The sequence below is a fragment of the Orbicella faveolata genome, unplaced genomic scaffold, assembly GCF_042242905.1.
Source record: "Orbicella faveolata isolate gen_17 unplaced genomic scaffold, um_ofav_v1 contig_47, whole genome shotgun sequence".
In the NCBI taxonomy this organism is placed as follows: domain Eukaryota; kingdom Metazoa; phylum Cnidaria; class Anthozoa; order Scleractinia; family Merulinidae; genus Orbicella; species Orbicella faveolata.
This window is the reverse complement of record NW_028301577.1, coordinates 8,602,501-8,628,954: the sequence shown is the minus strand read 5'-3', so window position 1 is coordinate 8,628,954 and position 26,454 is coordinate 8,602,501. Positions and strand designations below refer to the sequence as shown.

Sequence of the window (26,454 nt, the reverse complement as noted above, 5' to 3'; positions counted from 1 at the left end):
CAATGAAATCGGGATAACACCAGGTTATGTGAAATATAGCTTTTACAACTTTTTCTAAAAGAGAGTCAACACATTTGCTGACATCCAGCTCGCCCCACGAGTCCTTGCCCATGGGCGAACTGGATCGCCCCCCCCCCCCCCCCCCTCTCTCTCTTCTATTGAAAATTTCAGCTTAACCATTCACCGTCACCATTCCTATATAGGGCACAGCCATATTAGACCATATAACTTAAAGTGGTAGTCTCACCAAGATTTAGTGCTTCTTGAAAATCCAATGAAAGCGATGGAATTAATTGGAATTCTACTAATAGTCGCCTAACGTTTGCTAAACGTGCTATACTGGTCACGAAAGTTGTTTCAAACTGGTTTGGCTTCGTACAGGTAGAAGTAATGGTCTAAAGTTTGAAAACGTCGGGCCTACGTTTTCAAATTTGAAAGTATCACCTGGAGTAAAATCACAAAAAAGCCATTGATTGTGGTTTGTGCACATCTTAATGAGTGAATTTATGCCTTTTTTTTGTTTAAAGGTTATTCTTGCGATCAGTAAGAGAACCTTTATAACGCTGGCATAGTTTATACAAAAACTTAGAAGACCTCTCGTGATACTTCCCTTTAAACTAACGTTTCTTCGAAATGGAATCTTAGTCAATGCCGAAGACACGATCTATTAGCACATATTGTGTTTATTCTTGTTCAGTTCAGGAAAAAAGTGGATCGACCTGTTTGATCTCTTTCAGCTGCCACTGAATTCGGTTGGGACGTTTAACATTTAATTTTTAGTCAAAAAAGTGTTATAAACAGCAACAAAGATGAATTGACCGGTAGGGAGTAGTCCTTACGAAGAAAGAACCAGGCCCCATTAAAACAACTCGCCTAATGGCTTGTCATTCCACGACTTCAGTATTGAACATTTCATGTTTTCATATCTATGGTCTGAAAACTTTGTTATACTTTTCTCGCATGCAGCAACCTTGCGTCAGCCGCGCGCCGTGACTTAAGGTGTGGCTAAACCAAGAAACGTTGCGTTCAACTGAATTTCCGAAAACATGTATCCTCGTTTTGCCTGGCCTTGAACTGAGATCTGTTAGGTTGATGAACGCGATTAACGAAGCTTTCGGATAAGAAATGAGCTCTAAGCTCTAAGGGCGTGCAAAGTAATATCCTTATCTCTATTTGCTTTTTTTAGGTATGTCAAACTGAGTTGTCGAACTACTATTGACTACGACTCGTTTACGACAATTGTCCCTTTTGTGATAGCTTCGAGCAGCAGCTCTGCCTGTTAGTGAGTGAATAACGTTCACCCTTTAGCACCAAGTTCCCGGCAGATTGCAGGCCACCTCCTTCTCAGCCATAGTGCCAAATCCACGTAAAATGCTCTGTTACATTCGAGACAAAGCCCGCGACGTTAAGTGATATCTTTGTATCTTGTTTGACTTTTATTGCACTGAACATCAATTTCATATTTTAAACAAAACAGTGTCTAGATCTATGAACAATTACAATATAGATAGGACCCTGCGCGCGCTCTGATTGGTCAAAAACCTATGTTTTATCAGAGTATAAAGCATAGAAAAAGCGTGTGTTATTGTTTTGCGCGTGTAAAATCTATATCATAAAGCAAATGAAGAAGCCTAAGACGTTTATTTCACTGTGATAAAACACTCCGGACATTTGAGAACATTCGAGAAATGTAGAAAATACTTGCCTGCGGCTCGTCCTTTCTACTTTTCCCTACTGTTCTCAAATGCCCGTCGTGTTTTACCACAGTGTAAAACAAAACAACCGCCTGACCGCCACAGTCCCCATTAAACTCCAGATTATAGGCTGCACCAGGGCACGAAAAGAACCGTTTCCAATTAACGTTTTTAAAAAAGAAAGTTGCTAAAGTTCAATTTACATTAATTAATGTTATTTCTTCTATATTCTAATATCGTGGCTAACAAAACTCTGACGTAAATGTGACACGACAATGTGGCAGAAAAGAATATGTTTAGTGCCCTTGTTTAAACGTAACTGGTGGTTCCCGTGTAATTTTTTTTTGGCCAAGTTTTGCCGGCTGCGCGTGCAACATTGACGTTAACAAGAAAATGTTAACGTGCGCTCTTGAATCTCTTAAAACTGAAGTATGCCACCATAATATCTAAAACATATATAATTAGAAGGGGCGTAGCCAGGTGTTCTGTGTATTGGGGTACCAAATGTCGTATTGCAGTTTGAACTGTTAAATTGTTAACGTTCGAATTTAAAATAAAATATTGGGCCACTAAACATAAGTCTCCCTTAAGGACGTTCGCGCTAATTGTTTCTGCGCATCCTTACTGCGCACGAATTTCACATGCCACGTCATGCATCGAGCGCGCGCGCTAAGTAGTAAAGTGAAGAATAATAGGGCAAATGGCCATCGCTTTGACTTTGCGTGGATTTTGGGTTAAGGTCTCTGAAAATAATGGAAATATTTGAAATTATGAACGCCACAGATTCACTTAGGATAGTTTGCCACTGTTGACTTATCTTTGATATTTTAACCTAAAGAACTTGGAGAGCATGCTGAATTACGCGCACCAATTTATCAAAATCAGACTAGTTTTCCACACGCCTTATCTCTGAAACGAAGCCGGTGACCCCCTATTTTTATTTCATTTCTGAAACAAGTAAGTCATCAGTCTCACTGTAGTAGAAGTTTAAAAAAAATCTATCGAGTAGAAAATTTACGCGCGAACGTCCTTAAATAAAAACACTCTATAAGCGACTTGAAAATTACTATTTAAGAAGATTATAATTATTTATTATAAAGCTGGTTGGTTAGTCGAGAATTGTAGGGGTATGATGGCGATAAAATTTGCCATGATTTGCGTATGGTCTCCTCCTCTCCACTGCCGCCACATTCTCTCGTCGAGGTAGGATTGCAGATCTTCTCTTCTCAGCCCCTTTTTCTGTTTTTGCCCGAGTTTAAGCTGGCTCCAGCAAGACTCCACCTCCTGTGTATGCACTCCAGTGCGTGGATCGACGAAATTGTGGGCGTGCACGACAACTCTATGTCTGCGGACGCTTGGAAGTTGCATTATTCGTCTGTATGCCCCCCAATCGTCTGTATGGATTTCACTACCGGGCAGGACGCATCTATTGATGATCGGTAGAAGGGTGGCCGCATTTCTTCTCTCGACAACCTTAAAGTAACCCCGCGCGGGACTATACTCTGTGGTTATGATGCCAAACACCCACGAGTCACGGGCTGCTCTCCTTCCCCTGTTATACTGGAATAAACAACCAAAGTAAGTTTTGTCTCGGCCGCTTTTTTCTTATAGAGTTTTTGAAAAAGATTATCCTTTAAATTTGTGCTTATCATTTTATTAGTATTTGACGGTCTTTATGTGCATTACCAAGATGTTACCCATCGAACGTTAAGAATGGTTGTGTGCATTATCTCCGAATTGAGATTTTTTTGTGCATTTAATAAACGACGATAGGTTAACCGATTTCCAGTCAAAACGAAACAGCTTTTGGCAAAATTAAAACGACTTTCTCCGGAGCGGTTTCTAAAATTAAATTAAGGTGAAAGAAAGTTTACGCGACAATCCCAAAAGGTGTCGTTGGTATTTTTAACTAATTTTTAGCATAAAAGAGGGGACGAGACGCTATGGTCGTATATTCACCGGTGATAAAAGAAAGTCACAAAAGTTAGTTGGACAACAATAGTGGCAAGAGCGGTAAATTGTTCATATATCCCAAATTTCCTTTCTGGATTTTTGCGTGCGTTTTCTTGAGATAAGGTAGCTCTATAAGGATCAGTTTGGGTTAAGTTTATTACCTTGGATTTATGGTTGAACTTGCTTTCGTCGCACTTTATAACAGCTCCGGGTCCTCCAAACGGTAGGATTGACCTGTTTTCGAGATCCACTGAGCACAGATCTTGTAGTCGCCTATAAATGCGAGAAACTAAACTTCGGCTTAAGGCAAGCGTTTCCGCAATTCTACGTTGTGACTCCTCGTGCACGAAGGAAAACATTACGCGAAGAAGCGTTCCCAAAGGGATCTTCGGGAATTCAACGAAAAAGCTGTTCGTTCGCAAGCTTCGTCTTTTGCGACACCCACTACATCTCCTAATAAAACAAAAAGAAATACACGCTATTGCTAATTGACCTATGCGCCCCGTTCCCGTAAGAGAGTCTAAACATGATTTATGTTCACTGTTGCAGTTTTGGTCCCTGCCGTTTTTTTTTTTAGAGGTACGACATCAATTGTGTTGGGAATTATTTAACGGATGTGGCCATTTATGCTAGAAATTCCTTTTTTAAATGGCCCGAGAAATGGTGATTCTACGAATACAAGGGCTCATGATATGTTTGCATGATCGAGACTCTACATTTTTTCTTCTCAGGGTTTCAGATTTTTAATTCTAATTTTAATTCTAGTTACGCCAGCATAGAGAAAAAACGTTCGAAGAACAAGTAAGAATGATGGAAATTTTCTGTTTTCTCTATTGGCTAAAACAGTTAGCATAACTTTGAAGGCGCGTCATTATTTCTTGTTCAAGTGTAGCGTTCGTTTCGTGTATAAGCAATTTTATAGTAGACTACATTAGATTTCACGTGAATCGCACTGATTCAGTAGATGCAACTCTGTACTCACCAAAGAAACCCGTCTACATGTTCGCCATTTCTCTCGGTTAATTCCATCGCGATATTACACTGCGCACACCAAAGAGGATCTGCTATCAAACGTCGCCTTTGGAGCCATCGAACCAAAGCAGATCGCGGTCCTCTTTCCAAATCAATAAACAAATTCAAATTCATATCGTAATGCCAAGCACGAATTTCCAATACTGATCAAAAGCGGATTTTGCAATGTTCAGGTTGAAGACTCCAGTCGGTCTAACGAGCTACAATACACGTTCGCCGAATCACTGTCGCACCTCGGCTCTTTTGTGATGCAAATTTCACTTCCATTCAAAGAAGTCGATCAGATTTCTTGCCATATCGCCGAATTGTCATATTGATTACATTTGGACGTACATAAATAGAGAAAATTCATTGTTTGACCTCAATTAATACTCTGTTTTATTTATAAGGACTGTATTTTTCTATCTAATGGTATTGTTATAGCCCAGAGAAAGCCTTACTTATCCTTGAAATCTAACAGGTGAATTACGTCACGCGCCTAGAAATCGGGAACTCGCCCAGTAATCACGCACCACCTTGCGATTTCCGTTCTTTTCATTTATCAGGCTTCACACAAAAACCCTCTGTATACCTCCCCAAATGACCCCATTGCGATAGGAGAAAACTGGTTCTGAAGACACAACGCAGAGTGCCCGAGAATATACTGCGATCAAGCGTTTTTTTATTCCTGTTTCCTATTGCCGCGAAAAAAAAGAGCACCCAAAGTTGAAGTTGAGAAAAATTGTGACACCTCTTCTGTCGTTTCAAATTAAGCACCGCCCGGTATTTAATACAACTTCGCTTCATTTGACGACAGCGGAGATCACAGAAACGATTTGTTTTAAAAAATCCTCAGATTTTGTCATTGTGACTGGCAGTAAAAGTCATGAAAATTATCCTATTTTTGCCACCTCTCGTAACACAAATTATATGGTATCATGGTCAGTGTCTTTAGAGCGTACCGCCCCTTACAAGTTATAACGTAATATCAAGTTACTTTGTGACGCCGCGAAATAAGCGTCTTTCGTAAGTTAGCGTCGTTGCATTCAGCAAGACACAAACCCTCTGGTCGCTGACAAGTTCATTTATTTTTTCCATGATGGGTAATGATAACAGTGATCGCTCGACTAGTGAGAGCTCCAGTGAAAGCGATTCTGACGTCCAGAACGTTGCCGATCCGCCTCTCCACGCCGGTCGAGCGTTGACGCGGACTTTTATTCATCTGCCTAAAAGGATTCAAACAGTCCCCAGGAAAACAGCTTTCAAAAAGCTGGTTGACGCTGGCAGAGTAAAAGATGTTGGTTTTAGAAGAAGCGAGTCGGCGTCCACCATAACAGACAGCTTGGTTGCCGCCTTTCCAACCTTAGCGGGTTTAGACCTATCTTGGTGAGTGATCGCTTTGAACTGGAAATCCAATAATAACTATTGTTACAAATCAGGCCTAGATTGTTTACTAGTAAATCTCTATCTATTGATCACTGTATTCAACAGTTATTTGCTGTATAGCAATACATGCTCGAACAGCCAGAAAGTTTATGTTTATTTCCTTTCAACAGTTTGAGATTCATTTCATCGTACACAAAAGGACAGGCTATGAAAGTCGTCCACGTGGGAGTGCCTAGTGGCGACAAGATATTGGATCTATTCGGTGGGAGCAAAAAGAAAAAAGTTTTCATGCACTGGAAACGTAAAAAAGGTGAGTAACTTAGCCTTTAATTTGGGGAAAAAAGCGCGCGCGCGCGGCGAGGCCTCTTTAGCCGCGCCTCTCAAAGCTTTGCCACCCGCGCGTTTTTAGTTTTTGGTCGCTCGTATAACTGCCAAATTTCATTTTGTCGTATGCCCGAAATTGTTGTCTCGAGATCAATCGGACTTACTCACCTATTTCCCACTGTTCGGTAGTCGAACTCAATCGAACTTAGTCGAACGATTGGGTTGTGTGACAGAGTTCGATTTCCGAATCTAATCGAACCCAATCGAACTAAATCGAACACAATTTAAAAATATAAAATACACCCTAAATACCACCAGATATTTATTTATTTATTTATTTATTTATTTATTTATTTATTTATTTATTTATTTATTTATTTATTTATTTATTTATATGCAATATTTCAACAGGCCACCCAATTCAGCGTAGGCTGGTTTAAATGGGGGCCTGCAAACAATTTACAAGACATACAATTCAATACATTACATCACATTACATAAACTCATTACAATTACATTTCATCAGAAAAAAGGCGAAATTTAAAAAGACTTTCTCAGTACCAGCAACGAATGAATAATTAACCGGTAATATCTTTATTGATGTAACCTGGAAATTCATTAGTACATTGATTTTACCAATGAAATAATAATCTGACTGTAAAATAGAAAAAAAAAATAGAAAATAATGTTCAACAGGACATAGAAAAGTAATCTTACCTCACTGTACTTCAATTCCATTTTTATAATTTGTTTTTAACACTTAACGGAGTACCGAGTAGTCTGCATAGCTTGTCCGTATGTCTGTTGGGTTGTCTGCCAGAAAAGTAACCACAGAACAAAATGAAGCTAGCCTGTATTTCACTCTGGCTTGCTTGCAGATTAATTAAACATCAGATTTTTAATATTACATTTTCAATTTGTTTCTGTGGTTTTTTATATATAGGCTTGTACTGTACAAGGCACTAGTACATGCGTATGTAATTTGTGCCATGGACTAGTAAGACCAGTACAAAGTTCCATGGTTAAGAGACAGATTTTAAATTTAACTTAAGTGTTTTATAAATTTCATATTTTTAGTTAGACTAATTAGTATTAATCTTTGAGGTCCTTTTCGAAAACCACATGTATGTGAAAAGGTTTCCTCAATAAAGATTATTATTATGTGCAGATGTGCTTTCCAATAATAATATTAAGCTGCATTCTTCTCCTTTACAGACAGACCGCGCCGCAATAACAACACTTTGACACGAGGTCAGACTGTGACCACCTCAAACCCTGCCATCACTACTGCTCCAACCCCTAGTCCAGTCACCAGTGATATCTCTGCAATCATTACTGCTTCGACTGCTACACCAGTCATTAGTACAATCCCTGCCATCACTATTGCTTCAACCACTACACCAGTCACCAGTGCCATCCCTGCCAACACAACTGCTTCAACCACTACACCAGTCACCAGTGCCATCCCTGCCAACGCAACTGCTTCAACCACTACACCTGTCACCAGTGCCATCGCTGCCAACACAACTGTTTCAACTGCTACACAAGTCACCTACGCAACACCTGCTGCCATTACATCACCCTCTTCATCGCCTCTTCCATCATCAGTTCTTGCCCCTTTGGCCAGCACACCTGTCCGGGTTGACCAGTCACCTAGAAGAAGTGAATGTAAGTGAAATGATTCAAAATAAAATTTTATTAAAGCAATTATCTTAAGGTTCGTGTGCAATAACGTTGTAATGTGTAAAAGTGCTCGAAAGGAAAAAATCTCATTTTTAGCAGCCTGCTAGTAAATTTCAAGTGTTACTTGCAACACTAAGAGTACACACAGCCCATAAAATAAAAAATGTCAGATTTTGTGCCATAGTGCTTACTTTACATAATTAGTATAAGTGCGTGGAACACAAACACCAGAGTAAAAACAAAATAATAGTTGTTATTACTAACTATGAGAGCTGCATGTAATACAAAGTAATACAATGAATTATCCCCCTACCCATTTCACTGCTTTAAGGTTGCTGACAACCTTTTCCAGTTCTTATACTTTGACTACAAATCTACCCATAACTAAAAACCAAACCCCTTGTTCAAGACCACTGCTGTAGCAGTCACCAATAAAAAATTTGCAACCCTGTGCCAGGTTGTTGTGCTCTTGGGTATCGGCAAATTTACTGCTGGGGGTAACCCTGTGATGGACTAGCATCCCATCCAGGGGGGAATAGAAATACTGCTAGTTGTTTCATGCCACGGAAACCAGGATAAGCTCCAGCCTGATGGGCCACTTGCAGACAATCATGAATCATTATATATTTTCATGCTAGTGTTTTTGTGGTGGGTTTTTTCCCCTGGAGGTTTGAGAAACAGGACTATACTGCATAATCCTTAATAACAGCAACAAAAGACAATCCAAATAGGTTCAGGGAAATTGATCGAATTAACTGTAACTAATTAAAAATACATTAAATAAAAATTAATGCATTGTTTGCATGCTGAACTCCCACAGACACTGATCTATTTCAAAGTCCTTTCGAAGATGATGATTTAGTGATTGTAAACACTGTGCAAGGTAAGAACAACTCTGTATCCATAGCAATAATTTATGACCTTAGAATGATACAATGAAAGAAGCCCTGATAATGATGTCACTTATCATTTGCATTTAAGTGCCAACACGAAAATCATTCATCAGACGTGCAAGGCAAACATCATCTACCCGTACTACTTCAGGTAAAATCTAAAGATTTTAAAAGTAATTTTATACAGTTTTATTCTTCATCTTTATTGATTTTGTTTCAAATGTATAGAGAGCTTATGAAAGAGCTAATAAAGAGCTAATCAGCACAAATTCAAAGTTCAAATGAAATCTGCTGAACACTGTGTATGGCTAATTTAACTGACAATTGTAGACATGAAATGTCCAAAGCTGTCAAGAAAAAAGAACCAGTATCCAAGGTCACACATTGCCACAAGAAGGGATCAATATCCCATTTTAGAAGGACAGCTACAGTATTTCAATTACAGTTACCTTTTTACTTTTTGCAATAACTGAACAGTGGCACAGTACGGTCTTCATAGTTGCAATAATCTCTCCTTTACACCCAGGGATAAGTGGCAAGCCTTTCCACGGAGTTGGTATAAATGGTAAGTACAGTGTTTTTATCTTAAATATTTGCTGCAGTCAGTTGAGACCAATTAATTTTTCTGCAGTTTGAACATGTTTCGTTGGGTTCTCTGTGATGTCATAGTTTCTTGGGCCTTTAAGTCATGTTCTGTATACATAGTTCATTTTTGTAACAAGTTTTGCCTAGCTGTTCTCAAGCCAAAAAATTGTACATTAATAATAATAATAATAATAATAATAATAATAATAATAACATATTGCTGGTAATAATGATGATGATGATGTGTGTAATTTAATACTTTATGCTAATAAAAATTTTTGTATGGCACATTTTTTTTGCACTGCCTTTTTTTTACAGTTGGGGCATTTACAATGGACATGTCTCCACATGGCTTAGGAGGTACATAACATAACCACAACAAACATTTTGTCCATAATGGTTTTCTATCACATTTTCAAATAATGCAAAATGTAATGTTTGTTTTTAGGGGTCTCCAGTAGAGAGTGTCGCGTGAATGAAGTGTTTAGATGCAAATCCGCTGTTCAGGCATCCTGTGTCAATGTTCAGGAACGGTTACCATCTTTTTTAAACCACAGTTTTGAAGAGGTAAATGAGAGCACATTTTGACAAACACTTTTTATTGGGCTATCAGGATTAACCTGAACTTGGATTATCGTAATAAAGTTCAAGTTCAAAAATGACATTCGGGCAATGATGGTGGAAAATTCATCCGTCTTCCATTTATTCACTCACTCAATCACTCACCCCCTCCCCCCACCTGACCGCCCACCTACCCGCTTGCTCGCTCGCTCACTCATTCTTTCATTCATTCATTCATTCATTCAATCAGACCAACGTCTCCCTTTGGAGAATTAGAAGCAATAAAGATACATGTATATTGTTGCTGTTATAGTCAATCTGTCAGTCGGTCAGTCAATCTTTAATTAATCTATTTGCTCTTTTTTAAATAAAAAAACTTAAGAGCAGCACACAGCAACTTGCCTTGTATAACTGAGTTTATTAATCGACCAGCTTCGTATGCTACTGAGACTTCATCAGGATAAAACTACAAGATACATAAATGGAACTTATTTTATACTAGAGCTTTGTAGTACAAATAACGTTCCAATTAGGGTGTGAACAACAAAACACCTACAAGAAATACGTGCGGGAAATGACTAAAATCCTGTGCTAGAAAGTGGGCGATTTATGTGGGGGTTTTAATGTTGAAACCGTGAGCCCCCAATTTAAAATTGTGATTATTGCATAGTTAAACTTGTTCTTGTTCTGGATTTACAAATACATGTAGCTATGCTGGCAGGCTCGTGAGGATAAAAAACCTGTAGTAGCACTATTACTGCGCCCCAATACAACTTTGCATGGGAAATTGAATGAGGCAACGTTGAGGTTTGGATGTACATTGTATAGTATTATTGTACTGTTTGTTGTTAATTCAACCAGATATTTGATTGCAAAATAATACAGCTTAATGTAATTTCAAAAGAAATCAACATTATGATTTGTCCACCATTTCCCATGGAAAAAAAAACAGATTTTTTTTGGAGGAAGGAGTAAAGAAAAATTCTGAAAAAATAAAATCTACAAGGTATCCGTTACAAGTCTGAAGTCCATTATCTGGACTTTTTTCTGAGTACTAATAAAACATAAGACAACATTAAACTGTCTTTCCTTTTTGTTACTGCATGAAGGTGTGAATTCTGGAGCAATAATCAATATTATGTAAAGGTGTGCATCAATATAAATTCATGAAAAATTTCCTGAACAAAAAATTTTCTTTGGCCATGCTCAGCACTGAATTTAGGATCAGTAAATAATTGCACAAAGAAATCAAAGGCCTTTAGGCTATGACTATTTTGCACGATGAAGTACATGCATGAGTATATGCAGAAAGATGAAAATGTTTTGGCTTTGTTGCGAAAAAAATTTTTTTTTTACATTTGTCCCTTACATGTATTTAAACCTCAGGACTCGGGCGTGCAAACGCACAATTTTTTTTTTTCTTTTTCTTTTCCCTCTGATGTGATATTTCTTTCTTTTTCCCCCAAGAAGTTAATAAGTGCTTTCCATTTATAATAATTTATTATTTTGCTCGACATTCATGCATTGCATGCATCATGTTATTAAACACATTTCATTCGACCACATTTTTCTCTTCGTCAGCGGAAATACAAACAAAAGTTTACGACCCAAGGAAGGAAAGAAGGATCGACCGATCAACCGACGGAACGACCAACTTATATAATAATAAATTTTAAATTTTACTGTATATGCACACTTTTTAAAACTAACTCAGATGTTGTCATTTTGTCAAGGGTTTTTCAGAGGGTACTTGGGCAATGCCAGGAAGGTTGGCTCTTCTGGATTGCGGAAACAACATCCAAAGATGGCCAAGAAGGTTGGTTAAACATAAACATAGTTAACAAGGAATTTCCTGAAACCCTTTTAACAGTAAGCCAAATTGTATTTGTATGACATCTCAAAAGTGTGATAGCAAGTTCTGTTAATGAAACTGCTTTTCTGCTTATCCTAACACTTCCTTGTCCTTTTTAATTAAACAGCACTCAAATTGTATGGGAACAGAAGTAATGATGTGGACCAGTTGATATTTTTAACTCCATCAGCCGGAAGAAATCTCACCTTCATTGAGCGGATTGAAGGTGACACAATTTTTGACATTGAAATCAGTATGGTTTGCTCTGAAAACTTAACCACCCTCATTTTGTTACTTGATAAATAATTTTCCAAAATTGTTTTGTATTGATCTGCATTTTTAAAGTATAACTTACATATTGTGTACCCCCAACCCATTTGTGATTTATTTGTTCCCCGGCGAAAAGCTTTTCAAAAGGTTTTGTTTGGTGCCTATGTGGTATTTTACATATTGAAATGGGCTACTACAATGTAAGCTGGCTAACAGTTTGGAGTTAACACTGCTTTTGTTCAGAGCCTTTAATGGGTTTGAAAGTGTATGAGTAACATATCTTTATTAAAAGAACATATCTTTAAAAGATAAAATGCTGTAAGAAGATTATTAAAACATTTTTTTTGAATTGAGCTTTTCCCTGCCAGTATACAGCCTTTATAAAAAAGGACTGTTTCTTTTAACTGTGTTTGTTAACATTGGTCCTGAAAAGCCCTGTTAATAATTTTACTATTTTGAGGTTACGTCTTAGATTTAAAACGTTTTTTTTTTCAGAGAGTATGAATGAGTTTTAGAAAAAATCAGAAATCTTCTATCTTCCAACAGACATTTTCCAAAGTAGGCTTGCAAGGAGTAATAGTTAAAAATATATAAACCTTTCATGTTGTTTATTTGTAAATCAATTGCAGCATCAGGTATGGACGACTATGATTGGCTGTCCCATTCAACAATGAGCATATGTGAGCGAGCAACCTTTATGATTGAATCGCTTGCATTAGAGAGGTAATTTCATTGCTTTCTTGAATTATTATGTAGTGTAACTTACATATCACAGACACCATATTTAACAACCAATCATAAATAACAGTCTAATCATTGAGCACTCATTTCATGCATGATTAAGGCAAATTTGGTGTAAATTTCTATACTTAGAGCAAAACTTGCAAGATGGCGTGAGGAGAGACGCGAGCAAGAGCGCCAGCTTGCAGCATGTGAGGGAACTGATCAGTCATCAGACAAAGTTAGTATTCAAACAACAAATGCTACCAGTTATTGAAGAAAAAATGTTTTACTTAGTGGACTTTAAAACACCTTTAAAGCACGACAAAAGGAAAGATGCAGAGTGCTGCAGATTTAAAAACTCAATTCTACTCCAGTGACATGGCAATAAATACAACAATTTTAATGATAAACATGAAATGTTCATTATGTCCCTGAAGGGAATCAAACCCATGGCCTCCCAGATACTGCTATGATCAGCAATGTATACAGGACGCATGCCACATACCAACCCAGTAAAATTGCCCAGCTCTCCACAAGTGTCTCCTAGCTCAGAGGTATCTGAGAGTTCATGGCATCTATTCCCATTGGGGACTCAGATTTTCTCTTAATCCCTTGCTCATGGCATAATGAAAATTTCATCTTTATCATTTATCATTGGGCTTTAAATTTGTCTCTTTAGTATTTATTACAAACAAATAATGTCTGTTGGTCAAACACAGGAGCATGAGCATGAAGTGCAGCAGGAGAACAAAACAGAGAAAGATGACAAAGAGCTGCAAAAACTGTCTCAAACAGAAGTGATTGTAAGTTTTCAAACAACAGATACTGTCTATTGAAGAGTGTATCTTATTTAACTCACAATAATGTACATATGGAAATTACATGTGTAACTTAATAGGCTGGCAACGATTAATAAGGGAAATAATTAGTGAAAAACATTATTTTAATTGTTTTCGTCTGTCTAGATAAGAGAGGAAAGAAGAAAACATGTGGCTCCAGAGCCCAAAGAAGGCATTGTTATTGCCCTTCGCTTTGGTGAAATAAAAGCAAGGCGGAAGTTCAAGGAAACAGCTCTGTTTCAGGTTTATACAATACTCTACATTAAAATTATGTGTAACCAAAGGAAGCCATTGGTGGTCTGTAAAACATGTGATTAGGAGCTGGCACTCATACTCACTCACTCATTTCATACTTGTTATTATATTTAATTTTACCTAGTATGCTTATACAATACTTAACTAAGCATATCTAAACTTGAGCAAGGCATAACCCTGCAAGCATAATTACCACATACCAACAACATTTAACTATCTCCTCCCTAGACCTTTTCCTCTCTTATTTGTTCTTTTGTCTTAATATTTGGCCTGTACCTGACAGGTTTTGAGAAGATTTTACTTTTGTCTATGTGAATAACAGGAAGTATATGACTGGGCAGGGGGTATGGGATGCATGCCACTCCACTTTACCCTGCAACGGCGAAACAAAGTGGTGTTGCACTTGGACCCCATAGAGGGACATGAGGTCCTCGATGTTTATGGAAGAGTAAGTAGATTCTCTAGCATTATGTCAAAAATCTAAGTTACATGTTATCCAACAGAGAACTTAAGAAATAGTGATTGAACACTGACATACCAATGTGAGGTTCTGTACTGTAATTTATCAGCCATCTTGCACTCATTGTGCAACCCAAGTGTGAAGTATGATAGTGACCTATAAATTTAGGAAAGAATGCAAGTATCAAAATAAAAATACAGTGCAACCCTGATAACTTGAAATCTGAACGGAAGTGAAAATCAGTTCGAGTTAGCAGGGTTTCAAGTTATCTGGGTCTTAATCCAATATTCCATTTGACAATTAAAAAGCTGATACATAACTGATCTCATCAGGAACTGTAACATGATCATACATTCGTGAGATGAGATTGAGAAATGACTGTCAAATAATTATATGATTTTGTACTAATTAATTAATTAATTAATAGCAAATTGTTGTGGTGTTACTTTTAGTGTTTGAATCGGATTATGTGACAAAAAAGTTAAATAGGGGATATTTCAATGAGCACCCCTGGCAAGTTTCAAACATACGAATGCATTAATAATAAAATTTGAATATAGAATCTGACATGTGCATATTTGAGTGCACCTACTCTTAAGAATTCCAGAATAATCTTGATAGAACATAACCTGAGATATCATTACAAAGGTTCCATACTCTGTACTTATCTCGTATTTCTCAACATTTTCCAGGAAGAGGCAGAAGTCAAGACACTTTTAAATTGTGAGGTAGGGAAAATTTCATAAATGAGTAATAAGTGTGATTATGACACCAGGTAAAACTAAAACGACATTAACATAACATGAATAAGGACATACATCCAAAAATCTTTTTTAGTGAGGCTACGAGTTAAGCATGCTACAATGTAAAAATTGGGATTAATTTCTTGTCCTCAGTGCCACAAAACCCTTCCCAGCCATGAAACTCAAGGAAGACTGACACTACTAACTCTCCAGGGACAGGACTTTTCTATAGCCCGATACTTGGGGTAGACTGACACTACTAACTCTCCAGGGACACGGCCCTTCTAGAGCCCTGATATTTGAGGGAAGACCGAAACTACTAATTCTCCACCGACGGGACTTTTCTAGAGCTAAGATACTTGGGGAAGACTGACACTACTAACTCTACAGGGACGAGGCCCTTCTAGAGCCCCGATACTTGGGGGAAGACTGACACTACCAACTCTCCAGGGACGAGGCCCTTCTAGAGCTCTGATACTTGGGGGAAGACTGACACTACCAACTATCCAGAGACGGGGCTTTTCACTTGGGACAGACCAACCTGACTGGTTCCCTTGGGACGAGGCTCTTTTGGAGCATCGACACTTGGGACAGACCAACCTGACTGGTTCCCTTGGGACGAGGCTCTTTAGGAGTATCGACACTTGGGACAGACCAACCTGACTGGTTCCCTTGGGATGAGGCTCTTTTGGAGTATCGACACTTGGGACAGACCAACCTGACTGGTTCCCTTGGGACGAGGCTCTTTTAGAGCATCGCCACTTGGGACAGACCAACTTGACTGGTTCCCTTGGGACGAGCCCTTTTAGAGCATTGACACTTGGGACAGACCAATTTGACTGGTTCCCTTGGGACGAGGCTCTTTTAGAGCATCGACACTTGGGACAGACCAACTTGACTGGTTCCCTTGGGACGAGGCTCCTCCAGAGCATCGACACTTGGCACAGACCAACTTGACTGGTTCCTTTGGGACGAGGCTCTTCTAGAGCATTGACACTTGGGACAGACCAACTTGACTGGTTCCCTTGGGACGAGGCTCTTCTAGAGCATTGACACTTGGGACAGACCAACTTGAATGGTTTCCTTGGGACGAGGTCTCTTCAAGAGCCCCGATACTTGGGGGAAAACTGACACTACCAACTCTCCAGGGACGAGGCCCTTCTAGAGCCCTGATACTTGGGGGAAGACTGACACTACCAACTATCCAGAGACGGGGCTTTTCACTTGGGACAGACCAACCTGACTGGTTCCCTTGGGACGAGGCTCTTTTGGAGCATCGACACTTGGGACAGACCAACCTGACTGGTTCCCTTGGGACGAGGCTCTTTTGGAGCATCGACACTTGGGACAGACCAACCTGACTGGTTCCCTTGGGACGAGGCTCTTTTAGAGCATCGCCACTTGAGACAGACCAACTTGACTGGTTCCCTTGGGATGAGGCTCTTTTAGAGCATTGACACTTGGGACAGACCAATTTGACTGGTTCCCTTGGGACGAGGCTCTTTTAGAGCATTGACACTTGGGACAGACCCATTTGACTGGTTCCCTTGGGACGAGGCTCTTTTAGAGCATCGACACTTGGGACAGACCAATTTGACTGGTTCCCTTGGGACGAGGCTCTTTTAGAGCATCGACACTTGGGACACACCAATTTGACTGGTTCCCTTGGGACGAGGCTCTTTTAGAGCATCGACACTTGGGACAGACCAACTTGACTGGTTCCCTTGGGACGAGGCTCCTCCAGAGCATCGACACTTGGGACAGACCAATTTGACTGGTTCCCTTGGGACAAGGCTCCACCAGAGCATCGACACTTGGGACAGACTAATTTGACCGGATCCCTTGGGACAAGGCTCTTCTAGAGCATTGACACTTGAGACAGACCAACTTGACCAGAACACCCACTAACACCAACACTAACACCCTAACACTACCAATTAGCACTAACACTAACACTAACACCCTAACACTAGCAATTAGCACTAACACTAACACTTACAGAAATACTAACAGAAACACTAACAGACACTATTATTAACAATAACAATTACATTAACACTAACACTTACAGAAACACTAACACTAACACTAACACTTAAAGAAACACTAACACTAACAGTAACAATATTATTAACACTTAAAACATCAACGTTAACTGCATCAACACAAGCATCAACAACAACAGAAAAAGTAACAATAACGGAACGATTAACACTAACAGTGACAATGACAGAAAAAGGCTACCCCAACACTGACAGTGGTTAATAGTGATTTCAGTGGTTACAGTGTCAATAGGCAACTGTAGGCATCTTAAGGGAGGTGGGCTGCTCAAATGGAAAAAAATGGCTAACTTTGTTTCAGTGATGGTTACAACATATTGTATTCCATCATTGAAACAAGTTATCCGTGACTCCTTTGAACAGCACACTTCCCTTCCTTACCTTGACTTGCAGGTCTCCTTCAGAGGAAATTTCCCTCAAGGTGAATTACAAGATGTAACACTATCTGCTACACTACTGGGTAAGTAAAAATCAACTCTTTATGCATTCTCAGAGACCCAGGAGCAGATGGCCAAGTCAGGAGGAAGTCAAATGGGTGCAATCGTTCGTGAAAACTTACCTTCACGTCACTTTCACCCATTTGACTTCTTCCTGACCTGACTATCTGCTGCTGGGACTCAAAGGATTCTTTTTACGATACAGAATTCTTTGTCTTCTAACCCTAATTATCCATACTCAATGAATAAGTGTGGTTAAGAGACAAAGGAATTTAATTTTTACCTGAATTTAATTTTTAACTACAACATATACAAAACTGTAAATAGAACCTATTAAATCCAAGGTTAATCTATACTGAAGGCTAGAGTTGAGCTAAGAAAAATGATAGCATACCTCAGAATACAGTCGGTGAACTAACAAAGGCTGACTTAAAAATTCCCAAGCCAATCATAAATCATGTTTATCTGATCATAATCGGCAAATAATGACATTACATTAATAACATTGGAAGGCTAGAAATAGAAAATAACAAAAAGAGAAGAAGTGAATGGACTAACAAAAAATTGTACATTTTTATAACAGATGAGCCTCAAAAAGGAATCGAGGAGAAAGCACAGGAAAGAGAAAGAGAAAATGGAGACAAGGACAAAGAAAAAGAAGAAAAAGAAACAGACGAACAAGAAATAGAAAAGGAGGAAGAACAAACGGAAGAAGCAAAAAAGGAAGGAGAAACAGAAAAAGGAATAGAAGAAGAAATGGAAGAAACTGAAGGAGAAAACGAAAAAGTCCTAGAGAAAGAGGAATATAAGGAAGAGAAAAGCAGAAAAAGGAAACGAAAAAAGGACAGGAGAACAACTGCAGAAAGAAAAAAGGCAAAGCATTTAAAAGCTGATTAAAAAAAAAATTATACCTAATGTTACAAAAGCTGTGGGTAATTAATTTAATTTCACCTTTTTTTTAATTGCAATGAGTTATATTTCTTGAGTGATTAATTATAAACAATTACATAGTTATCTAGGTGGTTTATTATTAAGTATATCACTGTTAAGATAAAGGAAAGTAGCTTGGAGACATATATTGCAATTGAACGTTGGAATTGTAAAATTATAAAAGCTGCCAGTAATTTATATTGTGAAAAAGCAAGTGTACATGTGGAAGGGCATGTCCAGTGTTCTTGAATGATTAGTTTAGGAGTAAAAAAAAGTAATAAGTAGTACTAAGTACTAAGTGCATGGTTTGTGTACTTCAGCAATGAAAATCTAGTTGTGTATAGTTAGAGATACGTTTAAGTAAGTTAATTTTATGTTTGTTTCTTTCTTTGATCAAGTCTTATGTGCTGTAAATGTAGAAACAAAAGCAAAGGTTGATAGTAGTTGCTCATAATCCTAATTTCTTCACCTTTTCCTTTTAGTTACATGTACATGTATTGGTTTGGAATTACTACATTGTCTGCCTCCTTTATGATCCGCCAGGGTGTTTAGTTTGGTTTTTTTTTACACTCAAATGAAAACTGTCATAGACTTCAATTTAATAATTAATTACTTCATTTTAATAATTTGTCTTCATTGTATATTATTCGTTAACATTTGTTGCACCTGAACACAATGTGCAAGTTATAGTTAAAGTAATAAAAGATGCAGGTAACTGATTTAAATTCACTTTTTTTAAATTGCAATGAGTTGTAATTCATGGAGTTATTTCAATTAACCTGATGAATATAGAACATATGTAGTTTTCGTTATCTAGTTTAACCATGTTTTGAAATAGGAATGTAATTAACTGATATTTGTTGCAACTGAACATAGCTAGTTAACGTCAGAAAAGCTGCAAGTAATTTATTTCATTATAACTTTATCAATTAAGAGAAATATTTTTTTCCGGATGAGTGATTTCTATCTCTGATTATCTCTAGGTAAGAGACTTTGTTGTTAGTAGCCTTTTTTTAAATTTCTAACTTAATATTTTTACTGATAAGTATATGTTGGCAATAAACGTTCTCAGCAGATATGAACCGTTGCATGTACTTGTTATTGTGTGACTTTTTTTGTACACTTGTCGCTAGCTACTCTGGAGTGGCAGGGAGGGTAGGTGGATGGGAAGATGACAATGCCATGCCTCACTGCAAGTCTTCTTTTGGACCCAGGACAATACCTGACAAATTATTATTGTTTTATGCCTCATTTTACAGAGAGTTGCAACCTGCATATAACATACTATCATGAAGATTTTCCCAAAAAAAGCTTAAGCTTACTTGAACTTGCAAAAACCTTATAGTAAGCTTGAAATTTAATTACACACCAGCACAGACTCTGCCTTTGCACAAGAATAAAAACCCGAATATGTTGTCTGCAAAGTATCAAAAGAGGCAGTTCCTTACCTAGTCTTATTCTCTTTACATTTGAACAATTTAATTCTTAACTACAACATACTTTTAAGAATTTTAAATATATACATTATTTAAAGAGGAGAATATACATGACCGTTACTTTTAAAGCTGAGCCGAATAAGTACTTACACATATTAATTTACATTTTATCTATACTTGCTGCCAGACCCTTACTGGTAAATTTTCCCAACGAAACTTACTTCAAGTTCGAGCTCAAACGAATGAGGCCCATGTTACATACACGGCAAAGTCCAACGGAAATACTTATTTCGGCTGTACAATTTCTGGATCCCATTTTCTTTCTACGAGGGGCTCACAAACAACGAGAAATAGTTTCTTCACCAGTCTACCTCGGGTGAGATGTGACGTTATCTGTACCAGTCTCTTTTTACTATCGAAAATCAAACGTATTGAACAAGACGATTTTTATCGAACTCCATAACAATCCACCTCGATGAAAAGGAATCCAACTCGATAAAAAGAACTCCACCTCGATAAAAGTAATCCACCTCCATAACAAGTCGATTAAAAGTAATCCACCTCGATTAAAAGTAATCGACCTCGATGTAAAAATCATCGTGGTGGATGTAATTGTATCGTGCACGAATTGTTTTTCGTACTCGATCATATTTTATCATGGCCGGTTGCCCAGAAACAAAAATTGATCCGACCAAACACCACAACCCTTGACCAAACACCACAACCCTTGACCAAACACCACTACCCTTGACCAAACACCACAACCCTTGACCAAACACCACTACCCTTGACCAAACACCACAACCCTTGACCAAACATCTCAACCCTTGGCCAAACACCACTACCCTTGACCAAACACCACAACCCTTGGCCAAACACCACAACCCTTGACCAAACACCACAACCCTTGACCAAACACCACAACCCTTGACCAAACACCACAACCCTTGACCAAACACCACAACCCTTGACCAAACACCACAACCCTTGACCAAACACCACTACCCTTGACCAAACACCACAACCCTTGACCAAACACCACAACCCTTGGCCAAACACCACAACCCTTGACCAAACACCACAACCCTTGGCCAAATACCACTACCCTTGACCAAACATCTCAACCCTTGACAAAACACCACAACCCTTGGCCAAACACCACAACCGTTAACCAAACACCACAACCCTTGACCAAACACCATATCATTTTACAGTAGTGTAAGGCCTCAATTGAACTTTTACCACTTTCATTTAAAATGCTACGGAAGGACAACATCCAACGATTAAAGGAGAGAGAACGTGCCAAATCTGCGGCATTGTTGAATATCAAAATCAAATTGATAACTGCATCTTTTTGTTTCTGCAATGAAAGGCTGTAAGGTAAACAAAACAAAGAAGAGCAAACGTGAGTAAACGATTGCTACACAACTGCTACAAGTTACAAGATCCCTTGGAAATGTGACGGCACATTTTTTTATAGTGCCTTCAGTACGTAGTCATGGTAACAGTCAGAAGCCGGGAACCTTTCCAAATTTAGAGGGAAAAGCCGTGGAATAGAAACGAGAGGACATAACCCCGCACTTGTACACGGAAAGAGGAACACTTTTGTTTTTTGGGGGAAAAATCTTGGCAAAGACATGTTGTTTTACTGGAACTCTCTTTGTTATTCGTATCTAGACAGCACAATTCTCTTTACGGATGAAGCTACCGTGAGCGACCACCTCGGGGATCTGGAAAAAGTGCTCGTAACTGGCGCTGGTCGCCGGTTTGCCAGTGACCACGAAAGAGATCACGAATCTAGTATCCTATAGGTCTACTCCCCCACCGGCAGACATTTTAGAATCCAGCTCGACTGTGCATAGTACATTTTCTGTGCAGTGGTCACCGACAAGGACTTAAAACCAGATACAGAACCTAGTTCGTGAAGTCCCAAAAGCGGTCTCCCGCCTCTGTAGATGAGAAATCATTGCTCGCGGGAAATTGTAATTGGGTTGTTAGTGAAACTCGTAACGCCATAACGGCGAAACGAGAATCAGCGGTAAGAAACGTTTTATGTGTAACCCTTACAATTATTGTGGGATAACCACTGTCGAGTAAGTGCTATGTAGGCTAACCGGGGTGCTATTCAGGTTAACGAGGCCGCTGACCGGAATGGTGGTGAGGCCCGCTAAAACGAAGCAATGGTCGCTCACCAAAGTGGTCGCAGAAGAGCTTCAACTATTCAAGAAGCTCTATGTGACGATGGTTTCACTGTGTCAGTCGATGATCTATTGAGGGTACTGTTCTACACTTGCAAGAAAATTACCAACCACAGCTTCTTCGGCTGCAGTAATATACACCATTTCCGTGTATTTGATTAGGTAGAACACCGGGAAGAATAAAAGACTTGGGTCCAACACTAGTTTATTTCACATCAATGATGACTGGCATATCAAATATTCACCCAGTTCAAACGTCACTTCAGTCATGCGCACAAACTGCCTAACCGATTAATTTACTTTAATCATTGTATTCGCTTTGTCAATAACACAAATCGGACGTCAACTAAAATGGACTTAACTACTCCTTTTTTTAACACCAAGACCGGCGAACAATCATTTTTTGCAAGTAGCACTAGACTATGGAACAATCAAGACAGTACTACGAGGGGCCTCATTCTCCTTTGTAAATTTAGAAATCTAATATTCAAGAAATACAAAGATCGAAATTCTAGAATTGACACAAGGACCACAATGAGAAGTACCGCAATGAGAACTACTGGTTTTACCAGTAATTGGGTTGATTGTGTTAATTATCCAATAAAGTCATTATTTATTTATTCAAACGATATATTACGTCTATTTTTTCGGTCCCCGAGCTTCACAGCTAATGTCCCACAGTTCAAAACTAAAACTACGAGCGAGAGATTTTGGTTTAGAAAAAGCGTTGAAAAATTTTTAGTATTCCCGAAAAAGAAAGCGAAAAATCTGTCAAATACATTTAGAGCCCGTGTTACAATTATCCAGCGTAAAGGGCAACGACAATTCCTGGCGCTGACAAAAACATTCGCGGCTTCTGGGAACAAGACTTTTGTTGAGTACGACGCAGTTTAGTTCAGCAGTTTAGTATTGGGTTCATTTGGGAGTGCAGAGGTTGAAATCCTTCTTTTTTGAATTCCGCCCGCTCACTTACTGAGAAAAAAAAAAACTTATTTACAACGGATTTACACAGTGCTCTATGTGTAAAAAGATTTAAGACTCTTGTGCATTTAATTTTGATAATTTCAAAATTATATCCCATAAAAACAGGGTTGTCTAGTGCAGGGGGTAGTGGTATACCAAACAAACCTCTAAAAGAAACAACACAAAAAGGGAAACAACCTATTTTACTGAAAATTAGAACGCAAGAATTCTCTAGTTATGAATAAATAACAAAACGACTAAAATTTTAACTTGATTTGTAATCTACCAACATATACCTATAACTATATCTTTCGTAGAAAAAAGAATATTTTTAGTCAATTAAAAAAATACATATATTGCATAGCACACCAACCCAAGGCCTGGCTACTCTGAAATAAATACAACAAGGTGTCCTGTCCGAATGAGGCTGTGTCTCTGAACTTGGCTTTGTAATAATTAAGATAATTTTTTTTTGTTAAAATACTATTATATATATTTTTCTATTAACTTCAGTATTTTTTTTTACATGAAGCTACCCTTTCTGCCCTTCTTCTGCTCTTTTTGGATTGTCACGAGGAGACTGGGGTAAGAGCGTTGCGTGACGAGACTGACAAATAACACTGCGAAGGAGAGTACCTAACCAGGAGATAGAGCCTGGGATCGAGGCTGAGAGTACCCTAGCGAGCACAACTTTGTTTGCTCGTGTGCCAGGTGAAAGTCAAACAAGGAGAGAAAGTCATTACTACTTCACACCCAGTAGTTGTTTGTATAGTCAAGCGACTGAGTAGCGTTACTGGCGTTGGCCCACATGCCTTTCTTTGAGTGGAAATAATGAAATAAATGCATCATCTTGAGTCTTTCAATTTCCATACCGGCCATTAAAATACGATCACAAATCTCCCAATCTTCTCCGCCCCATTTATTCTTGAACTCCTCGACATTCATTCCTCCAATCCTGTCCCAGTCACTCTTGTAAATTGCCAGCGTTCCGTAGCCATACACTTCCCAGTAGCCCCCTAGTCGATGTGGTGTCCTTCCACACGTAAGTCGCATGAGCAAGGGATTGTATACAATCCTATTTCGAACGCAATGCTGCAGCAAAATTAAGAATAAGACTAATATGTTAGTATACGGCCACCTTAACGAACGATATTACTCGGGACCAAGGTGAGGCATGGGCCAGAATACTAAAGCTTATCGCCAAAACCGCTTTCGAGCGACGAAAGTTCATACTGTCCACGCCTGTTCAGAAAATACTCAGATTTGGGTTACTGAAGCCCCGTCCACAATACGCAGGAGAAATGCGAAAAAGCGCAACTTTATATCTCCGGTTAGGCCTACCGTCCACACTAATCCGTCAAGAAAATGAAACTTTTCAAAAACGCTGTTCAAACCGGAGGAATTTGAAAACGCCGGCTTTGCGTTTTAGTGTGGACGGAAAACATTTTGAAAACGGAGCTTTTCGAAAACGATGGCGTCGCAAACTCACAATAATAATGTGATTTCTCTGCTCGAGTTTTCCTCAAACACAAATCCAAAATGACCGGTGATGGTTGCGTTTTCAAATTCCTACGGCAGTGTGGATGGAAAACACTTGATGCGTCTTCAGAGTGAAACCTCCGTTTTTCAAATTCCTCCGGCGTAGTGTGGACGGTCTGAGACCAAATGTACGGTATATCAAGCCCGCCTATTAATAGGCCATCAGTCCTAAGCCATCCCCCCCCCCCCTCGGGAATAAGCTGACGCTCCTACCACGTTTCTTCCGTAACTAGGTCACTTCCTTAAAGAACATTTCACTTCAAACAGAAATAGTTCTGTTAATGAAAATGTTGGCGTTTCTAGTGCAGATCAAATCGAAAATAAAAATTCAGAATGGCTCTCTCACAATATGTCCCTTGTCAGAGTCAGCTCGTTTAATTAGTCTAGTTCACACTAGCGACACAACGACATAAACATGACGACATAAGGACGTTACGTCGGTATATTTGTAGCGTGAACATCCTGATATAATGACATAATTTTTTGGATATTTAGGATTTATATTTAGAATTATTCATAGCTTTTTTGGCTTAGCCCTGTGTTTTCCTCGCTATTCCCTTAAAACAAGACTCAGTTTTATTCTAGAAACAATTCAGTTCAGCGATTTCCCACTCGAAAAATGTATTCCATATCACTAAAAGCGCTGAAGGAACAAATCAGTTTCTAAAATGGCGGATGCTGATAACATCAAAGCGCCTGAATCTTCTTGCTCCACTCCTGCCATTGCAAGAAATTTTAAACTTTCGGCCCAAGTGATTCAAAATCGGTGCATTTTTACAAGAAAAATAAGAGGTATGTCGAGGGTTTTTCGAGATATTTAGAAAAGGTTTGGTGATATTTGGGAGACTTTTTTTGAGAGTTTCCGGAGGATATTTAGGCGATTTAGCTTGATATTTGTGGAAAGGCCTAGCGCTATTTAATTGAGACTTGAACATGGTCGATTGTTTAGCCACCAATCAGATGCGAAATAACAACCGCGAACGAAGCAAACAAATTAACGGTGTCTCCACCAGTCACGAAACAAAACTTCGATCGCTTTTTCCTTCCAAAAATGGCTGTTACCCTGCAGTGTTGTAGTTACTAATTTAACCTCTTCTCTTTGTGCAAGCAAACTGGAAATTCGAGAGTCTTTATATGACGTGTGGCTCAAAGCTGTACGCCCGGACTTGCAGACTAAGGCTACAAAACCAGACAGCTCTGCTATATTCAACTTCATCCGTTGCTATATTTGGCGATAAAAATTACAAAGACACCCTGATAATTCTTAACTAAAAAGATCAATTTCCATGGAAAGTGAGAAGGTTTGGAAACAAAAAAACGAGGGTAAGGAGCGTAATAATATAAAGGGTAGAATATTCTCTTTTTGTAAACAATATGCAACTACATGTAATAGTGCGCGATACCGACCATACGCGAGATTTTCCTGAATTAAAATTTAAAGATTACCGTATTGTGCACCAGAATTATGGGTTTCAGTAAATAAACCGATAAATTAGGAAAAAAGGAGCTTCCAATTAGAGTACCAGGGAGACGAAAAACATATTCAAAGCAAAGCCTTGATGACATGTTAGTGTGTGCCAAAGACTATGATTCCGCGGCTGATTAGCGAATTCTGAACTCTTTTGAAACCAAACTAGAAAGTCCTGGGCTTAACCATAG

The 26,454-nt window shown here is 38.7% G+C and overlaps 3 protein-coding genes across 3 annotated transcripts in view; 1 reads left to right on the top strand and 2 right to left on the bottom strand.

Moving 5' to 3' along the window:
- Positions 1–1,417: 1,417 nt before the first annotated feature.
- LOC110069177 (uncharacterized) lies at positions 1,418–5,828 on the bottom strand. The gene is made up of 3 exons (XM_020776653.2): positions 4,630–5,828; positions 3,809–4,100; positions 1,418–3,254 (listed from the first exon to the last, which is right to left on the bottom strand). Exons 1-3 carry the CDS (start codon positions 4,791–4,793, stop codon positions 2,787–2,789), a joined length of 924 nt encoding a protein of 307 aa, XP_020632312.2. The 5' UTR covers positions 4,794–5,828; the 3' UTR covers positions 1,418–2,786.
- On the top strand, positions 3,148–19,741 carry LOC110051676 (uncharacterized). Its single transcript, XM_089279191.1, has 20 exons — positions 3,148–3,272; positions 5,775–6,044; positions 6,215–6,354; positions 7,584–8,036; positions 8,872–8,934; positions 9,033–9,095; positions 9,471–9,509; positions 9,848–9,889; positions 9,978–10,096; positions 10,800–10,897; positions 11,824–11,906; positions 12,070–12,168; positions 12,842–12,935; positions 13,086–13,173; positions 13,655–13,738; positions 13,901–14,017; positions 14,352–14,477; positions 15,182–15,217; positions 17,686–17,752; positions 18,313–19,741. The coding sequence occupies exons 1-20, from the start codon at positions 3,205–3,207 to the stop codon at positions 18,624–18,626; spliced, it is 2,463 nt and encodes an 820-aa protein (XP_089135317.1). The 5' UTR covers positions 3,148–3,204; the 3' UTR covers positions 18,627–19,741.
- A 2,740-nt stretch (positions 19,742–22,481) lies between these two features.
- Positions 22,482–26,454, bottom strand: part of LOC110066144 (beta-1,4-N-acetylgalactosaminyltransferase 3-like) — a 10,223-nt gene continuing 6,250 nt past the window's right edge. Inside the window, exon 3 of the mRNA XM_020773346.2 lies at positions 22,482–24,348. Coding sequence (XP_020629005.1) covers positions 24,004–24,348 — 345 coding nt within the window. The 3' untranslated portion in view covers positions 22,482–24,003. The remainder of the gene's footprint in view (positions 24,349–26,454) is intronic.

Coding starts and splice junctions, on each gene's coding strand:
- LOC110051676 (XM_089279191.1), top strand. CDS start 3,205: ATGATGCCAAACACCCACGAGTCACGGGCTGCTCTCCTTCCCCTGTTA. Junction 12,169..12,841: donor CTTCATTGAGCGGATTGAAG/GTGACACAATTT, acceptor AATCAATTGCAG/CATCAGGTATGGACGACTAT. Junction 14,478..15,181: donor TCCTCGATGTTTATGGAAGA/GTAAGTAGATTC, acceptor AACATTTTCCAG/GAAGAGGCAGAAGTCAAGAC.
- LOC110069177 (XM_020776653.2), bottom strand. CDS start 4,793: ATGAATTTGAATTTGTTTATTGATTTGGAAAGAGGACCGCGATCTGCT. Junction 4,101..4,629: donor CATGTAGACGGGTTTCTTTG/GTGAGTACAGAG, acceptor TTGTTTTATTAG/GAGATGTAGTGGGTGTCGCA. Junction 3,255..3,808: donor AGTTCAACCATAAATCCAAG/GTAATAAACTTA, acceptor TGTTTATTCCAG/TATAACAGGGGAAGGAGAGC.